The sequence below is a fragment of the Myodes glareolus genome, chromosome 8 (genome assembly GCF_982192425.1).
Source record: "Myodes glareolus chromosome 8, mMyoGla1.1, whole genome shotgun sequence".
Lineage (NCBI taxonomy): Eukaryota > Metazoa > Chordata > Mammalia > Rodentia > Cricetidae > Myodes > Myodes glareolus.
This window is the reverse complement of record NC_142033.1, coordinates 89,360,901-89,380,216: the sequence shown is the minus strand read 5'-3', so window position 1 is coordinate 89,380,216 and position 19,316 is coordinate 89,360,901. Positions and strand designations below refer to the sequence as shown.

General features: G+C 45.4%; 1 protein-coding gene across 2 annotated transcripts in view; it reads left to right on the top strand.

The window, feature by feature from the left end:
• Cep68 (centrosomal protein 68) overlaps positions 1-18,041 on the top strand; it is a 30,777-nt gene extending 12,736 nt beyond the window's left edge. The window contains exons 2-8 of one of the 2 annotated variants that reach the window (XM_048435487.3): positions 1,315-1,495; positions 2,043-2,403; positions 4,142-5,647; positions 6,496-6,618; positions 9,040-9,136; positions 14,743-14,916; positions 16,228-18,041. In XM_048435487.3, the coding sequence (XP_048291444.3) occupies positions 2,086-2,403; positions 4,142-5,647; positions 6,496-6,618; positions 9,040-9,136; positions 14,743-14,912 (2,214 nt within the window). In that variant the 5' untranslated portion in view covers positions 1,315-1,495; positions 2,043-2,085 and the 3' untranslated portion in view covers positions 14,913-14,916; positions 16,228-18,041. The remainder of the gene's footprint in view (positions 1-1,314; positions 1,496-2,042; positions 2,404-4,141; positions 5,648-6,495; positions 6,619-9,039; positions 9,137-14,742; positions 14,917-16,227) is intronic. The other variant, XM_048435486.3, reaches the window with a different exon arrangement.
• The last annotated feature ends 1,275 nt before the right edge of the window (positions 18,042-19,316 follow it).

Below are 19,316 nucleotides of genomic sequence, written 5' to 3'. Positions count from 1 at the left end.
GGACTGGGCTATGAGGGCAATCTGGCTTTACCTGTCACCCCATTAATAGAGTTGATTTAGTGGATCTGACTGCTGAGGCAGGTCTCTCCTTTCACTGCCTCGTGTGTCCATCATGGTTAAAGAGAATGGGTTTCTCTAACAGGAGGACTGCTCTTTGATCCAGGATATACCAATAGCTGCCCTGTTCAGCACTTTCATAACAAAGGTGTATGTGTGGGGATATTTATGTTTGTATATGTATCACATGATAGGAGTTATACACGAAAACTAACAACACTGCTGGCCTGTGCTTGTGGGACTCTTCAGTGGTAAATACTTGGCTTGTTTTTTGTTTGTTTGTTTTATTTTTTGGTCAGAATTTCTCTGTATAGCTTTGGAGCCTGTCCTGGAACTCTAGACCAGGCTGGCCTCGAACTCACAGAGATCCATCTGCCTCTGCCTCCTAAGTGCTGGGATTAAAGGTGTGCACAACCATCGCCAGGCAATACTTTCCTTGTTATATGAAGGTTAGGTGCTGTTTCCACCAGAAAAAGGAAAACAGGGCAGAGCCCGATGAACCCATGAAGGAGTTCGTGTTTAGAAGAGCGAGCTGATTGCGTTCACAGTCCATGCTTTTCTCTGAAGTCACCTCAAAATGGCCTGGAGCCCCATATTCTGGGTTAGGGAGGAGGAGAAATGTCATATTCTACCTGGGTTGCATTTCCTGGTATTGAAACCAAGCAGGAAGAGCCTGATGTGGCCACTCTACGCCACTTGGCAGCTTCCTATGCTGCTACCAGCAACTTCCTTTTCCACACTTTGCCTCTAGTCTCTGGGGAAATAAGGCTGTTCCTGTCCAGGTTTGAGTCTTGAGGTTGGTCCTGGTGCTCCGCAGGTGGCTCCCTGTCCACTGTCCCCACTTCCATGTCCTTTCAGGTCAGACTTGTGCCTGTCATCCCACCAGTGCCCCAGCCTGCTGATGCTAGCTTGTTGTCTCAGAGCGCTTCTGTGGGTCCAGCTGGTTCTTCCCTTCCTTCCCCAGCTGCCCCTCACCATGACTCTGCCTGGGGTGCTCTCCTCCTTTCTCTCATGAACTTGTTATTACCCAGCTTTCCATGGCTTCCTGAGGCTGCCAGGATCAGCTTATACCAAGGCAGCCTGAGAAGGGGTGCTGCTCTGTTTCTGGTCATTGGTCATCATTGGATCAAAAGCCTCACCTGGCCCACAGTCTGGGTGTGGTTCCTATTCCCACAGTCTCCTCCCACCAAGAATAGTTAGAAGCATCCTCCTGAGCCCAGTAGAAACCTAGGCGTACCTGAATTTGGTCTCCTCCAGGGTAGAAAGGACAAGACTCAAGTTGCTGACTGACAAGCCATTAACATCAGAGAACCACTTGAGGGGAAGGTGTGCATGGCAACGACCAGCTGGACACCTCAGTGAGGTGGGGTAGAGACGACATATGCAGTGCTACACGCTGAGGCAAGGCCTGTGCTCAGGTCCGTCTCATCTCACCTGGGTGAGTGGTAATCACAAGGGCTTTTGAAGCCACCCTTCCCTCTGGTCTGTCCATGTGTAATGTCCAGAACAGCACATGGGAACCTCGTCAGTGAAAAGAATGGCCCTAGGAAACAATGATCTGTGCTGAGATTTGCAGAACCAAGTATCTCATGAGCAGGCAGTTAGGATGAGATGTGTCACCTGTGAGAAGGCGCCCGCTCACCTGCACTCCCCCTTCTCCTGTGGAAGCCGCCTCTCCCGTCAGCTTTCAGGCAAGGAACATGTGCCTTCCACCCAGATCAGCTGGCTTACAGTACTTTTTTTTTCTTTTGTTGCCTTGTTTTTGCCTTGTGCAGTAGGCTGTACAAGCCTTTGGTTTGGTCACACTTTTCCCGACTACTGAGGCATCTCTGTGAAAGGGTCTGGGCTGAGGGAAATCCAGACCTAGATATTACCCCAAGGAAGTGGTCACTGTTCCTTTGACCAGAAAAGTCTGTCTTAAAATCAAGGGTTTTTCAGGACACATGAAGAAAATTATTTTTCTCTCTGCTTCACTTGTTTTGTAGGTTCCTGAAGGCTTCAAGGGAAACCCAATTTAGGGAAGACTCAATGGCCCTAGGTGAAGATGTGGCTGAGACAGACGCATCTGTCAATACGAAGGTCCCGTCCTGTGGCAGGTGGAACTCTGGGGAACAGGAGCTGCTGCCCCCAGGGCTCGAGCCACAGCAACCCCTGCATCTGGAAGTCGAGAGAGGGCCACTGTGGAGGGCTGAGGCTGGTCCTGACTGCATCGCTGGAGTTTTTTTGTCACAGGCCCACGTTGCCAGCGGAGAACTGGTAGCAGATAGGTCTAAACCTACCCTCAGAGGCCCACTTCCTTCTGCCAGCATGGGGACTGGAGACCTTCTTCACTCTGTGGGAAGCCACGTAAGTACTGAGGAGTTGAAGCTGGAACTGAGCCAGAGCATCCTTTGGGTGTGCACCACATTTTCTTGACGGCTAATCCCTGCCCACCACTGCAAGGTGGGAGTCGTGGGATCCTGTTTCACAGGTTCACTTGGAGAGCTGGGCCTTGAAGTCAGCAGGGGGTTCTGTGCTATGTCTCCTGTTCAGAGTCACTGGGGACCTCTTAAGGACAGTTTGAGGTTCATCAGGAACCTGCTGACCAGAGGACTAGGATCAGGGGTCTCTTAATGAGGGACCCTCATCCTGCTTCTGATTTGGTAATCTGAAAGCTTCTAGGGGACTTGGTAGAGGGCTGGGGGTTCCCAGATTAAATCCTTTTGAGAATTGTCAGAACCCTGAAGCTCCTTTAATGGGCAGCAGTGCCTTTGGCCTCCATGACTGGAGATTAAATGAGAGCCATGTTCTAAGGCCAAAGGCATGTCCCTGAATCTTTTAAGTCCTTATAGTAGGAGAATGATCAGTGATCTGCTCCTCCTGGCTCTGGCAACATCATGTTCAATCTACCGAGGTCCAGGGACAGCTTTCATTTGTGCATTGTGTCTGACTGCTGCTTGGTCTTTCTTTCCTTGGAGCCCTCTCCTGTGAGAAGGCTCTGCACATGACTGGGAGAGAACAGCACCTGTTGATAGCAAGGGTCAGCAGGGGGCTCTGGCACCTGTAAATCATGTTTGTTGGGTCAAGAAGCAAATCAGCCAGCCCAGAAGTGGGTGTTTCTTAAAAGAGGTTGTGTTTTCTGTTCTTACACCTGCTAATGAGGGGCTCTTAGTGTTTTGTCAATGCCTCCTTAGGGAGGCAGTGCTGGTGCTATGTCCATTCCCCAGGGCAGGGAGGGAAGGCTCTCGTACTTCTGGAAGGTGGTACAAATAGGAGTTCAGTCTGGTTCTGAAGTCCTTGTGTTAGTTATTGTCTTCCTCTGGGGTGAGTTACTCCCTGAGATTAAAAGTCCAGAGTGAAGAAATGGAGGGACTCATTTTATAAGAGTGTACCCTGGTGGAGCCTGCTGAATCTCCTTTCAGTGGCAGTGATTGATGGAGGGCTTGTTCACTTGATGGGGACCCATCATCAGAGGAGAGGCATTGATTTCCAGCTTCTGCATGCAAAACTCGTGGATTCTGCTCTCACAAAGTAAATGACTTAATTTCTGAAAAGATGGGATCAGGAATCAGTTGCCAAAGAGTTCCCAGGGTACGATGAGTATTGGTACTAGCAGCAGGAGCCTTGAAATCTTGCCTGAATACTCCTCTGGGCACACAAGCAAATCTATGTATTCATCTATCTTTCTTTCCATTTTTGTTTGTTTCTTTGTTTGTTTTGTTTTCTTAGATAAGTATACTAAGTAATAGGTTTTACCATTGGAGCCTTAGACCTACTTTGTTTTCATTGATATCCCCCCACACTCCTCCTTCAACCTTAAAGAAGAAAACTGTTCTTTTTAAAAAAAACAAAAAAAAAAAACTTTGTGGGCTGGAGAGATGGCTCAGAGGTTAAGAGCATTGACCGCTCTTCCGGAGGTCCTGAGTTCAATTCCCAGCAACCACATGGTGGCTCACAACCATCTGTAATGAGATCTGGTGCCCTCTTCTGGCCTGCAGGCATACATGGAGGCTGAACACTGTGTACATAATAAATAAATAAATCTTTAAAAAAAAAAAACTTTGCTTATTTTCACCTCAGCTTTTGCTTTTTCCCCTTGTTGTAGATGGAGGAAAGCGAACTTCCTGCCTCCCAGGACCTGTATCAGAGGGTTAAAGTCCTTGGAACTATAACTGTGTGCTCAGGACATGATGCTGACAGTGAAGACAACCAGTCTCCGGTTGAGTCACCTCAAGTTCTGGGCCTCAGCCAGCAACCTCACGTCTCAAGTTTCCCTGTCCTATCACAATGGAAGACCACGGTGAGCCCAGGTGCTCCTCAGCTCTCTAGCAGAAGCATCTCTGCCTCTGCCATGGGCAACAGTCTCCAGGATCACCAGAAGAAGGCAGAGCCTCAAAATAGCTCCTTTGCCAAGGTCTCCTCTCAGAAGTTTATTGTACCCCACGGAGCCCCCTCTGTGATGGGGTCAGAGCCTCAGTCCCTGTGGTCACCACAGCCTGGGGTCCCTGAGAGTAATGCTACTGGCTTGGGTAAGAGACAGCTCTCCTTTCAGGCGGAGTACTGGGCCTGTGTGCTGCCAAATTCTCTACCTCCCTCTCCTAACCGCGATTCCCCACTCTGGAACCCAAATAAAGAGTATGAAGACCTGCTTGACTACACTTACCCACTGAGGCCTGGGCCTCCGCTCCCAAAGCAACTCGAGAGTCACGTACTGGCCGACCCTGTCATGCAGGACTCAGGTGTAGATCTGGACAGTTTCTCTGTCTCTGCAGCAAGTACTCTTAAGTCACCCACTAACATCTCACACAGCTGCTTATCAGCAGAAGTGCCTACCCTGCCGTTTTCTGGAGCCAGGGGGGCATGCCTTAAGCGTTGGCCCTTGGGAGTATCCCAGAAACAGGATGGCATAAGCCTGGCATCTTGGAAGCAGCTTGAATCAACCCCTAGAGCCTCAGGTACCGAGGATTCTTCTTGTGAGAACAGAGAGGCAGCCCCGAGGGACACAAAAGACTATCCACCTATAGGCAAAAACCTCGGTGTGGGTTCTCCCCAGCTGAGGACAAAGGAGAGGGGCCCACCCTTTCCCAGACTAGAGAGGGAGAAGAGAGCCTGCCAGAATGTTGGGCATCCCACCTGTGTGAAGCCTGGGTGGACATCAGAAGAGGAGATGGAAAGTGAGGATGAGTACCTTGCCTTGCCCACAAGGCTGACTCAGGCTTCTAGTCTGATGTCTTACTTAGGTGCCATTCCCACCCTCGTGAACCTACCCCCTGGGGCTGCTGAGGAGCACAGTTCACTGGAAGTCTCAGACAGTGATGGGTCAGCTTCCCCCACATTGGACTCCAGCCAAAGGCAGCATCCTTCTGGTGCTACCTTCCAAGGGCCTGTGGTCCAGAACCCCTGCTTCGTGGACTCTATCCATCCCAAAGACTTCTCAGGCAAAAGTAGTATAATGAGCAGCCAGGCCCTCGGGGTCTCTTCTGGACTGCTGAAAACTCACCCCTCCATGCAAGCTGCGTCGGACAGGTGGTCATTCTCAGAGCCAGTTGCTGGAGAGAGGCTTCCCAGGAACACAGGGCAGGGGAAAGCGTCACTGGTGCAATGTGTGCAGGTAAAGATGCTCGGCAAGGAGAAGCTTCTGGAATAAATGTTATTTCCCCAGCCCACCAACAGCATGTCTCAGCACCTCCAACACATATACCCCCAAAATAGAGGTATTGTTCTCCTTTAATGAAGGTGACAGAGAAATTAGGTAACATGAAGCACCAATACTATGTGTGCCTTGGTGATATGAAGCAGATACGCAGTTTTTCACTGTGGGTCGGGAATTTCTAATTCATCATGTAACAGCTGTTTTGAATAGAAAGTTTAGTGGTTGGGCTGGAGAGATGGCTCAGAGGTTAAGAGTACTGCCTGCTCTTCCAGAGGTTCTGAGTTCAATATGGCTCACAACCATCTGCAATGAGATCTGGTTCCCTCTTCTGGCCTGAAGGGATACATGCAGGAAGAACCCTGTATATATAATTAATAAATAAGTCTTAAAAAAAAAGTTAGTTTAGTGGTTGGCAACAGCCCTGGTCCAAGAACTAGCTCATGTGGCAGCTTGTTCCGGGCTCGACCTGTTCCTCCACAGCTCCATTCTCACCTTCAGGGCTGTATTCTGAGCCTGTTAGTGTTGGTGTCATTGCCGAATGAGGGGAGATACAACCAAGTATGGCATTCGTTGTCCTGGCGGGGGGAGTCTGGAGTCATGGGGTAGAGGTGAAGACAAATGACCCTGTGAGAGAACTCTAGAAGGATATCTGTATCCTAAAATGCTGGCATTTGTAGCTTTTGGACAAGGTCAAGAGCAGCTCACTCAGATGCACCATGTGGACTTTGTTTGTGGTACTGGGCCCTGAGCATGGTAGGCAGACTTCCTCGCTGAGCTCTCGGCTCCATGTGCTCTTATCTCCACAGACATTTTGTTGTCAGCTGGAAGAGCTCATCTGCTGGTTGTATGATGTCACAGATGTTGCTGACCTCAGTGCTCCACCCAGGTCCACTCTGACGGGTCTCAAGTCTTCTCTGCAGCTTTACCGGGTAATGTGTGGTCCTGGCTCCTGGCTTGCTCACCCATGAAACTGGTGGTTAAATCACTTCTTAGAAAATAAAATCTCAAATAGCTGGAATCTTGTAGCTCAGCTGACTATTTTATCTGAATATATCTAATCAAGACACCTTTTTTAAATTCCAAATTTTGTAAACTATAAAATATGACTGAACTTCCAGACCAGATAGAGGAAAATGATATTTGTCTCGAATCAGAAATATTTTCGAGGGGATTTGCATGGTACTTTGGCCGATGTCTCAGGGTTGGATTCTTAGGCCTGGGAATCGAATGACAGTTCAGTTAAGTCAGGTGTGCACCACAGCTATGCGGTGGCTGCCACACAGGGCACTGCAGACACAGAACACATCAACGTCACCACAGTTCTTCTGGACGGTATTGGTGTTTATGGAGCTGAGCTGAAACTATACTGAATCCGGGCATAGATGGGGCCGTGTGATAGGACAGATTTAAGCCAAATTTAACCCAAAATCTGACACCAGTTTTATGGATTTTATTTTACGCCTGTTTGTTATTAAGGTCTGTTATTTCACACCTATGAATTGTAGCTAGTGATACTAGATTAAAAGTATATTGAAATGGAGAGTAATTCCTGTAACTGCTAACCTTGGGTAGCTTGGCTGACTTTGATCACATGGGGTGTTTGTAGCCCAGACCTGCTGCTAGTCTGGCAGGGAATGGGGAATCCATATCAGATCATATACCCTAACACTGAGTCAGCAGAAGACGGTGAGATTTACCATCAAGCTCTGACTCAGCATCCTGGGGACTGCACGTCTGGAGAGGAGAGCCTTTGTTTTCTGTCTTTGCAGTCTACTAAAATCTAGCCTGGGCTAACCAGCTATCCCATCATGGCAAGGATGCTCTTAGATACAGTGTAGAGATAGAGAAAAACTTAAGGAAAGAGAGGAAGGCTGAACCTGAAGGTTCTCTCTGTGGGAATCCTTCACAGAGGAAAGGAAAGATGGGAATCCCAGGGAGAGGAAAGTGCTCTCTGACTTACCCCAGTAGCTTTCCTGGCCTGGCTAAACAAGTGAAAGTAGACTTACTGCACTCTGCATTTGAGCCCTCATAAGCACCTCTGTGACTCAACTTAAAAGTAGCCAGATGCAACCATCTTGCGTTGTAGACAGCTAAGCTCTGAGCCAGGACTTATTCTTGCATAATAGTCAAGCTTAGACCTCTTGTATGAACACAGCTTTGTCAGTGAGATGACACTGCTGACGCCTTCCTCAGAACGGGACAGGACTTACGAATGGGCTCTCTTGGCTCTTGCTTAGACGGAGACTGAGTTCTTAGATTTATGTGTGCTTACATTTTAATCATCACTCTTTCTCTCCTATACCTGTCCTCATCCTCCCCTGTCCCCAGTCCCCATCCTCCCCCGTCCCCATCCCCCCCCTGTCCCCATCCCCCCCCCCCCGTCCCCATCCTCCCCTGTCCCCATCCTCCCCGTCCCCATCCTCCCCCGTCCTCCTGTCCTTTCCTCTTTCCTGCCCTCTCGCCCAGGAGAATAAAGTATTTGGGGGCAGAGTAATAGTGGTGACAGGAGAACAAATCCAAGAATGAAAAAGCACCCTAAAAATATTAAACAATGAGTTCTACCCCATGTCATAGTTTAATTTTATATATTTTTTACCTTCTAAAGAAAGATTTTTTTAACAAAAAATTAGCTACAGCTAGCTGCGGTGGCACTTGCCTTTAAATCAGCACTCAGGAGACAGAAGTAGGCATAGCTCTAGGAGATTGTGGCCAGCCCAGTTTTCATAGGGAGTTTAGGACAGCCAGGACTGCCTTTAATGAAAATAAAGATCAGCAACACTGCTTTGTAGTTGTGAGGGAAAACCTGCTTGGGAAGAGTTTTTGGGAAAACATCAGCTTCTCTGATGCCAAGGTGTTGCTGTAGAGGTCCACAGAGGAGGAATAAAGGTGAGGGCCACAGCTCGCGAGTCAGTGTACCGGCAAACTCTGCTTGTAGTTCTTACTTAACATGTTCATTCTGGTGCTTAGTCCCATACTGAGTTAGAGAGCACCATACAGTAGGGCACAAAATTAAATCCCCATTCCAGCCTGGTCAAGAGCCAGCCTCTTGGGAGAGAAGTCTTCTGTTGAGCTGGGCTTGATGGCCCAGGGTTCTAATTCTAGCACTGGGGAGGGTAAGAAGGAGGACTCTAGAACAGCCTAAGCTAAATTAAGACCCTTCTTCAAAACAACAAAGAAAATCAATGAATGTATTTCCCATGGACTAGCTGCCACTAGACTGGTCCACTGAGGGATTCTACTGCTGATGGCTGTCTTCCATGTTAGAGAAGTCAAGTATTGGGTCAAGTTCATTCTAGATAACTTTTACAAGCAATAATATTGAAGCTTTTTTTCTTTCTTGATGTCTTAAGCAATTTAAGAAAGATGTAGACAAACATCAGTCCCTGACAGAGAGTGTCTTGGAGAAGGGGGAGATTCTTCTTCAGTGCCTGATGGATAACACCCCAGGTGGGTAAGGAAGAGCTTTGTTTGGTTGTTTATTGACACATAATGTATCTCTATCTATGGGTCCAGTGTGGTACACATGTCCACTGTATGTAGCTATAATTGGGGTATGCCTTTCCACTGAGTATTTTAGGAATTCAACCCATTCACCTACTAGTGAATTTTAATATAAAAGTCTAAATTGGAGTGGTGAGGTGGCTCAGAGGTTAAATTCCCAGCAATCACATGTTGACTCATAACCATCTATAATGAGATCTGGTGCCCCCTTCTGGCCTGCAGGCATACATGCAGGAGGAACACTGTATACATAATTAAAAAGTTTGAATTAGTCAATGTAAAATGAAAGATGAAGAGCCAAGCATAGTGGTACATGTCTTTAATCCCAGTACTTGGGAGGCAGAGCTGCTTCTTAAATTTCTGGCTAGCCTGGTGTGATAGTTCCAGGACAAACTGGACTACATAATGAGACCCTGTCTCTAAATAAATAAATAAAAACAAAGGTGACAACTAGCCAGGAACTGGAAAAACAGCTTAGCTATTGTGAGCACTGTAACTCCAGCTCTAGGACATCCAGTGTTGTCTTCTAGACTCGCCTATGCACACATACCAATACACAGATGCATACATGTACATGTAATTAAAAATAAATTTTAAAAAAATAGCCACTATTACAGCAATTGAATTTAGAATGTGGTAGCACTCTATCTTCTCAATGTAACATTCTCATCAGCTTCAACAGACAGGGATTTTCAGGTTGGTCCCATTTCCCACATCCATTCCATCTCATGCAGAGATGTGACTGGAGCACAGCAAAGGTTGAGAGTGACGTTCATAGTCAGTAGAAGGGTTCCCAGGTCCTGCTGATGTCCCTAGTCCTGTGCAGACCTCCATACTGCTTCCCACCAGCAGTAAGAGATCCCTTTTCTGTCATCCTTGCTGCCATTTCGTCTGTTTCAACTAGCCATTTTACCTGAAGATTATATAGCACGTAGTTCCCTCTCAATTAATAATTTCTGAAGTATCTAGGTCATTCATCCATTTTTTTTTAAATCAAGTGACTATTAATAGTAATTCTAGTAGTTTTGTTTTGTTGTTAGTTTTTGAGACAGTTTCCCTATTTAGCTCTGACTAGGCATATAAGTCAGGATGGTCTTGAACCTGCAAGGATTCTCCTGCCTCTGCCTTAAGTCCTGGAATTACAGGTTTACGCCTGCAATTTGATTTTGTGAGACAAGGTCTCCTAGTTCCTGGTCACGTTGCTGTGTATTTGAATTTTTATATATTATTTGGGCTCCAGAGGTCAAAGTCAGGTCATTAGACTCCATGAGACCTACTGTGCTGCCTCACAGGCCCTATAGTGCTTTTTGTTTGTTTGTTTTGAGATAGGGTCTCACTACTGAGCTCTCTGGCTGTCCTGGAATTCACTAGGTAGCCGAGGCTAGCCTTGAACTCAGAGAGACATGCCTGCTTCTGCCTCCTGAATGCTGGGATGACCAGCACAATGCCCTTTTTAATAAAAGACTTACTTTTCAATTATGTGTGTTTCTATGTGAGGGTAATGATATGAATACAGGTGTTCTTGGAGGCCGGGACATTAGCTCCCTTTGCGCTACAGTTGCATGTGAGCAGCCTAATGCAACAAACTCAAGTCGTTGTGCTCCTCATCACTGAGCCCTGAATGTCTGTGTATATTTGCTTGAAGTGTTTGGTTTTTAAATGTGTGTGTGCGCCTAAGTGTGTGTATATGCACCATATGCATGCAAAAACATGTGGAGGTCAGAAGTGGGTGTTGGATCTTCTGAAACTGGAGTTAAAAAGTTATTGTGAGCTTCCAAGTAGGTGTTAGGAACCAAACCTGGTATTCTCCAAGAGCTGTAAGTATTCTTAGCCATCTCGCCAGTCTTGAGTGTTTTTTTGGTCTTTTGTTTGTTTGAACCCACTGCTGAGAGATCAAGTCCAGGGCCTTGGGGTATAAGATAGATGCTACCACTGAGCTGCATCTCCAGCCGTAAGCTTCAGGTTTCAAACTTAGCCAGGGTTTTGCTCTTCTGTTATAAGAAAACGTGTGCACTGCCCAAGAGACTTCCACAAAGAACACCTACTGGCTCCTCACATCGCTGACCCTCCAGACCCTTCAAACCCATGGTGGGGGAGTTATGGGCATAGACGTAATAAGTCTAAGTAAACTAGACATTGAGCCTGAAACTCATTCTGTAGACCAGGCTGGCCTCGAACTCACAGAGATCCGCCTGCCTCTACCTCCTGAGTGCTAGGATTAAAGGTGTGCGCCACCACCACCCAGAAAGATTTTTTTTTTTTTTAATGTAATGGGTGAGGCCCCTTCTACCTTGTTTTTGAGGCAAGGGCATAGGCTTGCTTCCCCTGGACTCTTCCCCTCTCTGCCTGCCATCTTGCTGAACTTTTTACACAGTGAACTGTCAGGGTAGCCTAGCAAGCACTCTCTTCTCTGAGCCATTATGCCAGCCCCTACGGAACTCATTCTTTTGCTGTATAAGTTTCTGGCAATGTTCTGAATAAGTGTGTATTGTGTGAGTTCAGGTGTGTGTGTGCATGGCACAGATGTAGAGATCAGAGGGCAGCTTGTGAGAGTTAGTTCTCTCAAAATTAGGTCCCCAGGTTTACCCATTGAGCCATTTCCCTGGCCCAGGAAACTGGAATTTGATCTGGCAGTCCTTAGTTATAGCTGGGGTAGTCAGGGGAAGCCCTCAGATTTCCTGTTTAGCTCAAGTTTAACTGGCATGTTTCTCTATTTTATGTTCTACTAAGTTAGGGAAGGGTTTCTGTCAAAAAAGCATGGATCGTATCAATTATAGACAGTACTGCCCAGCCTGCTTCCTAGCACTTAGGTTTGAGACCAGCCTGACTCCTTTGTCAAAAAAAAAAAAAAAAAAAAGATGTGAACAGTCTGTTTTCAGGGACAGACGAGTTAAAAGGATTAAGTTTATTAGGGGAATGAGTGGGGATATGATCAGAATACATTATGTAAAATTTACAAAGAAATAAAAAATATATTTTAAGAATTAAACTGAAGCTGGGAAATGTTGGCACATGCCTTTACTCCCAGCGCTTGAAAAGCAGAGGCAGGCTCTATGTTTGAGGCCAGCATGGTCTACAGAGCATGTGTAGCCAAGACAGTCAAGGCTACACAGAGAAACCCTGTTTTGAAAGACAAAAAAAACGAATTAAACTGATGGGAGGACAGGGTTGCATTACCATACAAACCATACTTAAACCCATTTGCAGGATAGCAATTTAGCAAATTGTGAGAACTTCAAGAGTATTTCTAACTGCCTTCATGCCAAGAACTGATGCCCATCTGTGTCTGCAAAAGCCTTGAACTGATGGGCCCCAAAGTGACCACTAATGTCCTGTAGTACTACACAGGTAGGTGCTTGAAGAGCCCAGTTCCAGAGAGAGAGAGTACTTATAGAGGAATCAAATGGCATCAACACAGCCATGATGAACCTTGTGTGAACTGATGGCCAGGTACCTATCTACTGGAGAAAGGTTACAAAACAAAGTTTTTCAGGCCTGGTGCCACTGCCATATAAAGCTTTGCAAGATGTTTTGTAGCACAGAAGGCCTCACATCCCCAGTGCTGGTGCCCTAAAACATTTCCAGTGTCAGTTGTACTCTGGGGAAAGTGAACAAACACATGGAGAAGTTTTGATGGAAAGCAGTCGCTAACAGGTCTCCAGCAAAGTGAACTGATGAGCCCTTGCTTCTCAGAAGGCCTGTTTGAAATTCTTCCTATGTTGCCTTACGCAGGATCTTTAGGTATTTTGTGGCTTAGCCTGAATGGTTTGTTGTATTGTGTACATGAATGGAGGTGTGTCCATCCCTGTCCATGCCCCATACTGTGTGTGTGGAGATCAGGTTAACCCCTTACACGGGTTTTAAAGATCGGATTCAGGCTGCCAAATTTATGTGGTAAATGCCTCAACTCCCTAAGCCACCTCACCAGCCCCAAGTTTAGGTTTTATATTGGGGCAGGAACTTGGTCTACAAGCTTTACTGCCTCTGACTATGCCAGGTTTTTGTTGTTGTTTTTTTAACCAAACACACTTAGCATGGTGCTGAAGAAACTTCCAGCTGCTGTCCTAGGGTCTGAAGACACAGGGCCTGAGCAGGAAGAGCTAGTATCTTTTCTTGGAGGCCATGTGTAATAGAAGACATCCTAAAACTGACTGTTTGGACTCACTTGGAAATAAATCCACTAATATTCCTCTTTGTCCTACTCTGGGAAAAGACTTAGGGATATTTTGCTGGCCAGAGAGGCTTCTGGATTGAGTCTGAGACATGAATCCAGGTTCCTTCAGAATGATAGGCTAACTCCTCCCAGTCCTCTGCCTGGAATAATTGGAGCATTTAGCTGTTTTGTTCAAGTTCCTCTTGGCACTTGCTACTTCCTCCTCCCAGAAGCAGCATCCTGTTAGTGTGTATCTCCCTCCCTCCCTCCCTCCCTCTCTCTCTCTCTCTCTCTCTCTCTCTCTCTCTCTCTCTCTCTCTCTCACACACACACACACACACACTGCCTTTTCAGATCCTGCTTTCTTACTTGCTACAAATATAACCTTGGGAGTGTGACTACACCTTAACTCCAAGAGGCCCCTATGCCAGCACCCTGCCAAAGGCATTTTGACCTAGTTACATAAATACAGGTTGACATTTTGTCTTATATTCAAACTGTTTGAGTCACATGACTGGACCCCATGGGAATTAAGCCAAATGAAGCCCCTATATGCATATGTTAAATTAAAACAACACAAAAATCACACCAGGAAAAGAGACCTTTCTAGCCTTTCTTCCATGACCTGTTTACAGTAAAGTTTTAAATCAAAGACCCCTAGGACTCTACTAACTGCACACAGGAAGACTGAACCGAGCTTGGCTCAGCTACCCTACAGCATTCCTATGACACCAGCTCTCTCAAGAGTTGTAAGGACAGCACTTTGCCCTCAAGTGGCTTCCTAAGGGGCTAACCTCAACACACCCAGCCTGCTGTTCCTTCCCTTTCTGCCCTATCTTGTCCACACTGGGCAGAGAACAAAGGCTTCCCCTTTCTTATCCTCTGCTGGCAGATGTTCCCTAAGGCAGGAAGCTAGGGAGCATTTAACACAGCTGATAAAGCACAGGAAGTAGCTTTTGTGCGTCACAAAAGGAAACAGGCCTTCTATTTGCATACTCTGACCCCAGCACATCCCTCTTCTCATTCTTACCTGTAGGAGTGAATTTAGTCTATTCTCACACCTTTGCTCCAGTTTTGGTCACTGATTCTCTATCCCCTAAAAATCTACAGATTTCCCCTTGGAGAGAGGTGGACTGGGAATGTGGCTCAATTGGTAGTGTTTACTCAAACATGAAATCTTGCATGAAGTCTTGGGTTCTGTCCCCACAGCGATGTAAGCTGTATACAATACAATGTAATTTTGTAATGGTGTATACAAAAGTTCAAGGTCTTATTCAGGTAGAAAGTTTAGAGGTCTGCCTGCTCTACAGGAGACCCTGCTGGGGTAGGGAGGAGGAACTGTGAACTACAACCCTGTCTGAGCAAATGGCTATTCCTTTTATTACTTGACCACCACTAGTTTTGAAGGATGTCCTTGGGAGGATCGCAGAGCAGTCTGGTGAGCTGGAGAGCTGTGCAGATCACCTTTATGACTCCATCTTAGCCTCTTTGGACATGTTGGCCGGCTGCACCCTTATCCCTGACCACAGACCAACAGCGGCTAAAGAACACCTGCCTGAAAGACTTTAACTCAGTAAGTAGAAAAACCCGAGAACCTTCTGTCCAACCCCTGCTAACCAGGACACAGGGCTGTCCTAGTGAAGGATTACTTCTGAGCAGCTGTCGGGGTGATGGTGAGGAGACAAAGGGAGTGCTGAGGGACTCGCTGCCCTGCCAGGAGCGTGGCTCTTCCTGTGGTGGAACTCACGTTGGTTCCACAGTTTTCATGTGCTTGCTGAGGAGCACCCCTCGTTCTCTTCACCATGACTGCACTCTCAGTCAGTAACAGTCATCCTCACCAGTGCTCATTTCCCACAGGTGCGCTTCTCCAGTGTGGGGCTATAGTGGTATTTTGTGTTTTAACAAATAAAGCTTGCCTGAAGGACCAGAGCAGCAGTGAGGCCAGCCACTAGAGAGACTTTTTACCTCTACCAATGCTCAGACCGAAGGGGCAGTCCTGTCCTCAGACTGCATCCTCGGACTGCAGTGAGCTCCTGTCTCATCCCACCTTTCCTGTCTCCATCTCCCTAATGCTGGGATTAAAGGTCTAGGACTCCCAAGTGCTGGGGTCACCTTTGTGTGAGCTGTTTCTCCTTTAGACACATTCAATCTCCTGTAGCCCAGAATGGCCTTGAACTAACAGAGATCCAGCTGATTAAAAGTGTTTGTCACCACTCTCTGGCCTCTCCTGTCTTAGCCCTGCACTCTGATCTTCAGGCAAACTTGTAATCAGACTGCCCTGGCCTGTAGGCTCTTCTCACCCAGCTCATTTAGCACTTGTCTCCAGCATCTTTGACAACACAGACATCTACAAAAATCCAGTAAACTGCCAGCTCTACCCTACGCCCTTCCCACAAAGTATCTTGCAAATCTTATACCACATCCTTCCCCAAAGACTGTGGGGGGTGGCACTTCTAGAGACTTTACAAATGCGTTAACTACAACTTTCATCTACCTTTTAGAAAGTCAAACTGGGAATGAATAATAGGAAAGAGAGGCCAAGAGAAAAAGTGTTACCTGGTGCCTACCCTAGGATCTCTACTATCTAGCATTTCAGAACCACACAATTAATTCTATTGTACTTTTTCTGCAACGGCCTCTTTTACAAAATGTCTACCAATAAAGTTGTCTCAGCATATGCTAGAAATATGTCAAGAGCAGAGACTCCGGGGCGGGGCAGGGGGGTGCTGTACAGACCTGTAATCTAAGAAAGGATTCAGTGATAGAAGCCAGCCTGGGCTACATACCAAGACATCTTTAAAACATAATAGGAGTAAATGGGGACTCAGATTTGCATCAAAGCAATGTGAGCAGATGCCTGTTACCCTTGCTGCTTTCTTTTCAGGCACAGACAGAGATGGACTTCATCATCAGCTAAATTGGTTCTTGGGAAGAAAACAAGGACTTCTTGGAAGAGCCATTTAACAGTTAAGGTGTAAGGGAGAGACACAACTTTGAACAAACTTGCTTTAAGATGCCTTTCCCATCTCTGAAGGGTTCTTGAGTCACTGTTCTCATTATGAAACCCTCCAAACGAAGGCTTTTTCTTTTGGTGCTTCTCTACCAGAAATACGTGGCTTTACAATTTTACAAAATACTAGGATTTGTGTACCTCTTCTGTTTAAAACCCAGCAGATAAAACATGTTGAGGCCATTTACAGAAAGCTGCTCAAGAAAGGTTCTGAGTACTTGGAATTAGCATACCTGGTAATCTTTTATACATAAAGTACAGTATTTCACATGCCTGCTGCAACCCAGTATGGCTTACCATAATGCTTATGGGCGTGATCCAAATTAAAACTGTTTTGATTCTGCCATCTCTAAGTCAAGCTTATTTCTTATATTGTACATGCTGAATAATGTGCTTTCAAAAGGCAAAAGAAAATGCTTTTCTAGCAAATGAGAATTGGTTAAAAATCAGTACATTTTACCTCTCTGGTATGACTTTAAATTGCCTTCTCATTAATGTTAGAGCTGCCCTCAGAAATTAAACCCATTTGACAGGCATAAAAGTCAGTCAGCATAAAAACTGAAGATGGATGGGCTGGAGAGAGGTTAAGAGAACTGACCGCTGTCCCAGAGGTCCTGAGTTCAATTCCCAGCAATCACATGATGACTCAGACCCAACTATAATGAGATCTGGTGCCCAGAACACTATATACATAATAAGTAAATTAAAAAAAAAAACTAAAGATGGCAGAACCTTACAGAAAACAGCTAACCAGTTGCACCAATTGAATGCAGAATGAAGCGCTCCTGTTCTCTTAAAGTGTAATTACAACCAGCTTCAGCTGACAATGTTTAGTTTGAATATACTGTTTCCCAACGAAGTACTACCTTGCCTGAAGATGGTCTATGCTTTTGTTCATCCTCTTTGTAACAAAAAGATAAGCTTTTTTGCAACTAAAGGGTGCAGACTCTGACCTTGGCTGTGAATGCCACTTAAGAATATCAACACAGTTGTTAATTATATCTTCTGCTGTGTGTTAACTTTTGAGCTAAAATTGCCTCAGCCTAGGATGATGCTACCATTTCCATGTGCAGGTGTGGCCAGGGTAGGTTCACATGGCCATGTTAGGATTTATATACGGTCCTTCAAAGTTCATTTGTGTCCACAATAAAGTAGCATCTCAACGCAGGGTTCTTGTTGGTCTAGAGCTAAGCTCTAGCACAAAACAGAGGCTTCAAAGACAGGGCTGTTCTGAAACTTAAATGAAACCCAAAAGGAGTGGTGTGCTGAATGGCCAATATGTGCTTGAGGGAACTTCTTCCCAAGTAAACATTGGAAGTTAGCATGAGTCCAATGACTACTGTTTGTTCCAGGCAATGGCAGAATGCTCTTCATGTTACATAAGTTACTGTGTAGCAGCCACTTTTCATTTTTAGTATAATTGGTATTTATTATGTGCACAATAGAGCTCCCAATAGTCCTGAAGTGTTTATACTTGAAAAGTGGGATATGCCCCCCACCCCAGAACTGCATTTATTGGTGCATACATCAAAGCAAATAGTAGTGAAGTGTGCTGAAATGGTGTTGTAAGTCCTAATCTTGCTGCCAGTGGTGAAAGAACACTAGAATTTTGCGAAGTCTGTAAATTTGTTTATATTATAAATAAATGTTTTCTGCTAACAAAGAATAAACCGAAAGTTTGAACAGTTTTTGCTATTGTGAAATTAAAGTGCATGACATCACTTTGTCTTACATTGTTTCTGTATCATTTGGTTATTATAGAAAACAGTTTATGAACTCTTTCTCCCTTTGTATTGACAAGGAAAAAACCCAACAGTGTACAAAACATATATACTGATGGCTTCAGGAATTTCCAGTTGTCTTATATAAGGACGAATAGACCCAACAAGCACATCTATAATACAAAGTAAACTATGATTTTATTGTGAAATTCTCATAGATGGAAAATTAAATTGAATATTTATTCTGTCCATTTTTCATTTTACAATAATCTTACCACTTATTTTTGTACCATGTATTTCAATTGTCTGTTTAGTGAAAAATAAAGAAACCTGTAATTTTTGACTTATTTTTAGTTTAATATTTTATCATTAAAGACCCCATAATAAAATGTGTTGTCAGCAGCCACATCCTAAGCCCCCCAATTGAAGAATGTTTGGCTGCTGCTTAAACCGAAGGAAACAATCTCTGACCTCTGTCACCTTAAATGCTAGTGTCCCCAAGAGACTTTGTTTCCCACAGTAAAGACAAAAGCAAAGTCTAGGATCTCAAAGTTCCTAGTTAACAAAACTTTCACACATGCAAAAATTTCACCGAAATATATTATTCTCTCATCATTCCCATCTACCGTTCATGTTTTGAGTTAATTTTCGGGGGATAGAATTTCTACAATTAGGGCAATCAACATTTCCTGCTTTCTATTCTAATGCTTAAACTCCCCTCCAACATGAGTTATACAATTGGAAAGAATAAAAAGTTGACACCTGGAAGTGGAGGCAGGAGGATCAGGAGTTCAATCAAGGCCATCCTTGGTTACAAGTGATTTTGAGGCCTCTTGAGCTACATGAGACGCTGTCTCAAAAAATGATACAGTCTGGGTATTGTAGTACATGCCTTTAATCCCACCATTTGGGAAGAAAAGGCAGGTGGGTCTCTGTGAGGGGTCAGTTTGTTGCAAATACTAACTTCCAGGCCAGTAAGGGTTACATAGTGAGACCCTGTCTCAAAAAGAAAGAAAAGAAAAAGCCAGGCATGGTGGTGCACGCCTTTAATCCCAGCACTTGGAGGCAGAGACAGGTGGATCCCTGAGTTCGAGGTCAGCCTGGTTCACACAGCAAGTTCCAGGACAGCCAGGACTACACAGAGAAACCCTGTCTCCAAAAGCAAAAATAACATTAATAATAATAATGTGTGACATCTGACTCAGAGCATGGAGGGAGCACCAGCACATATTACCAGGTCAC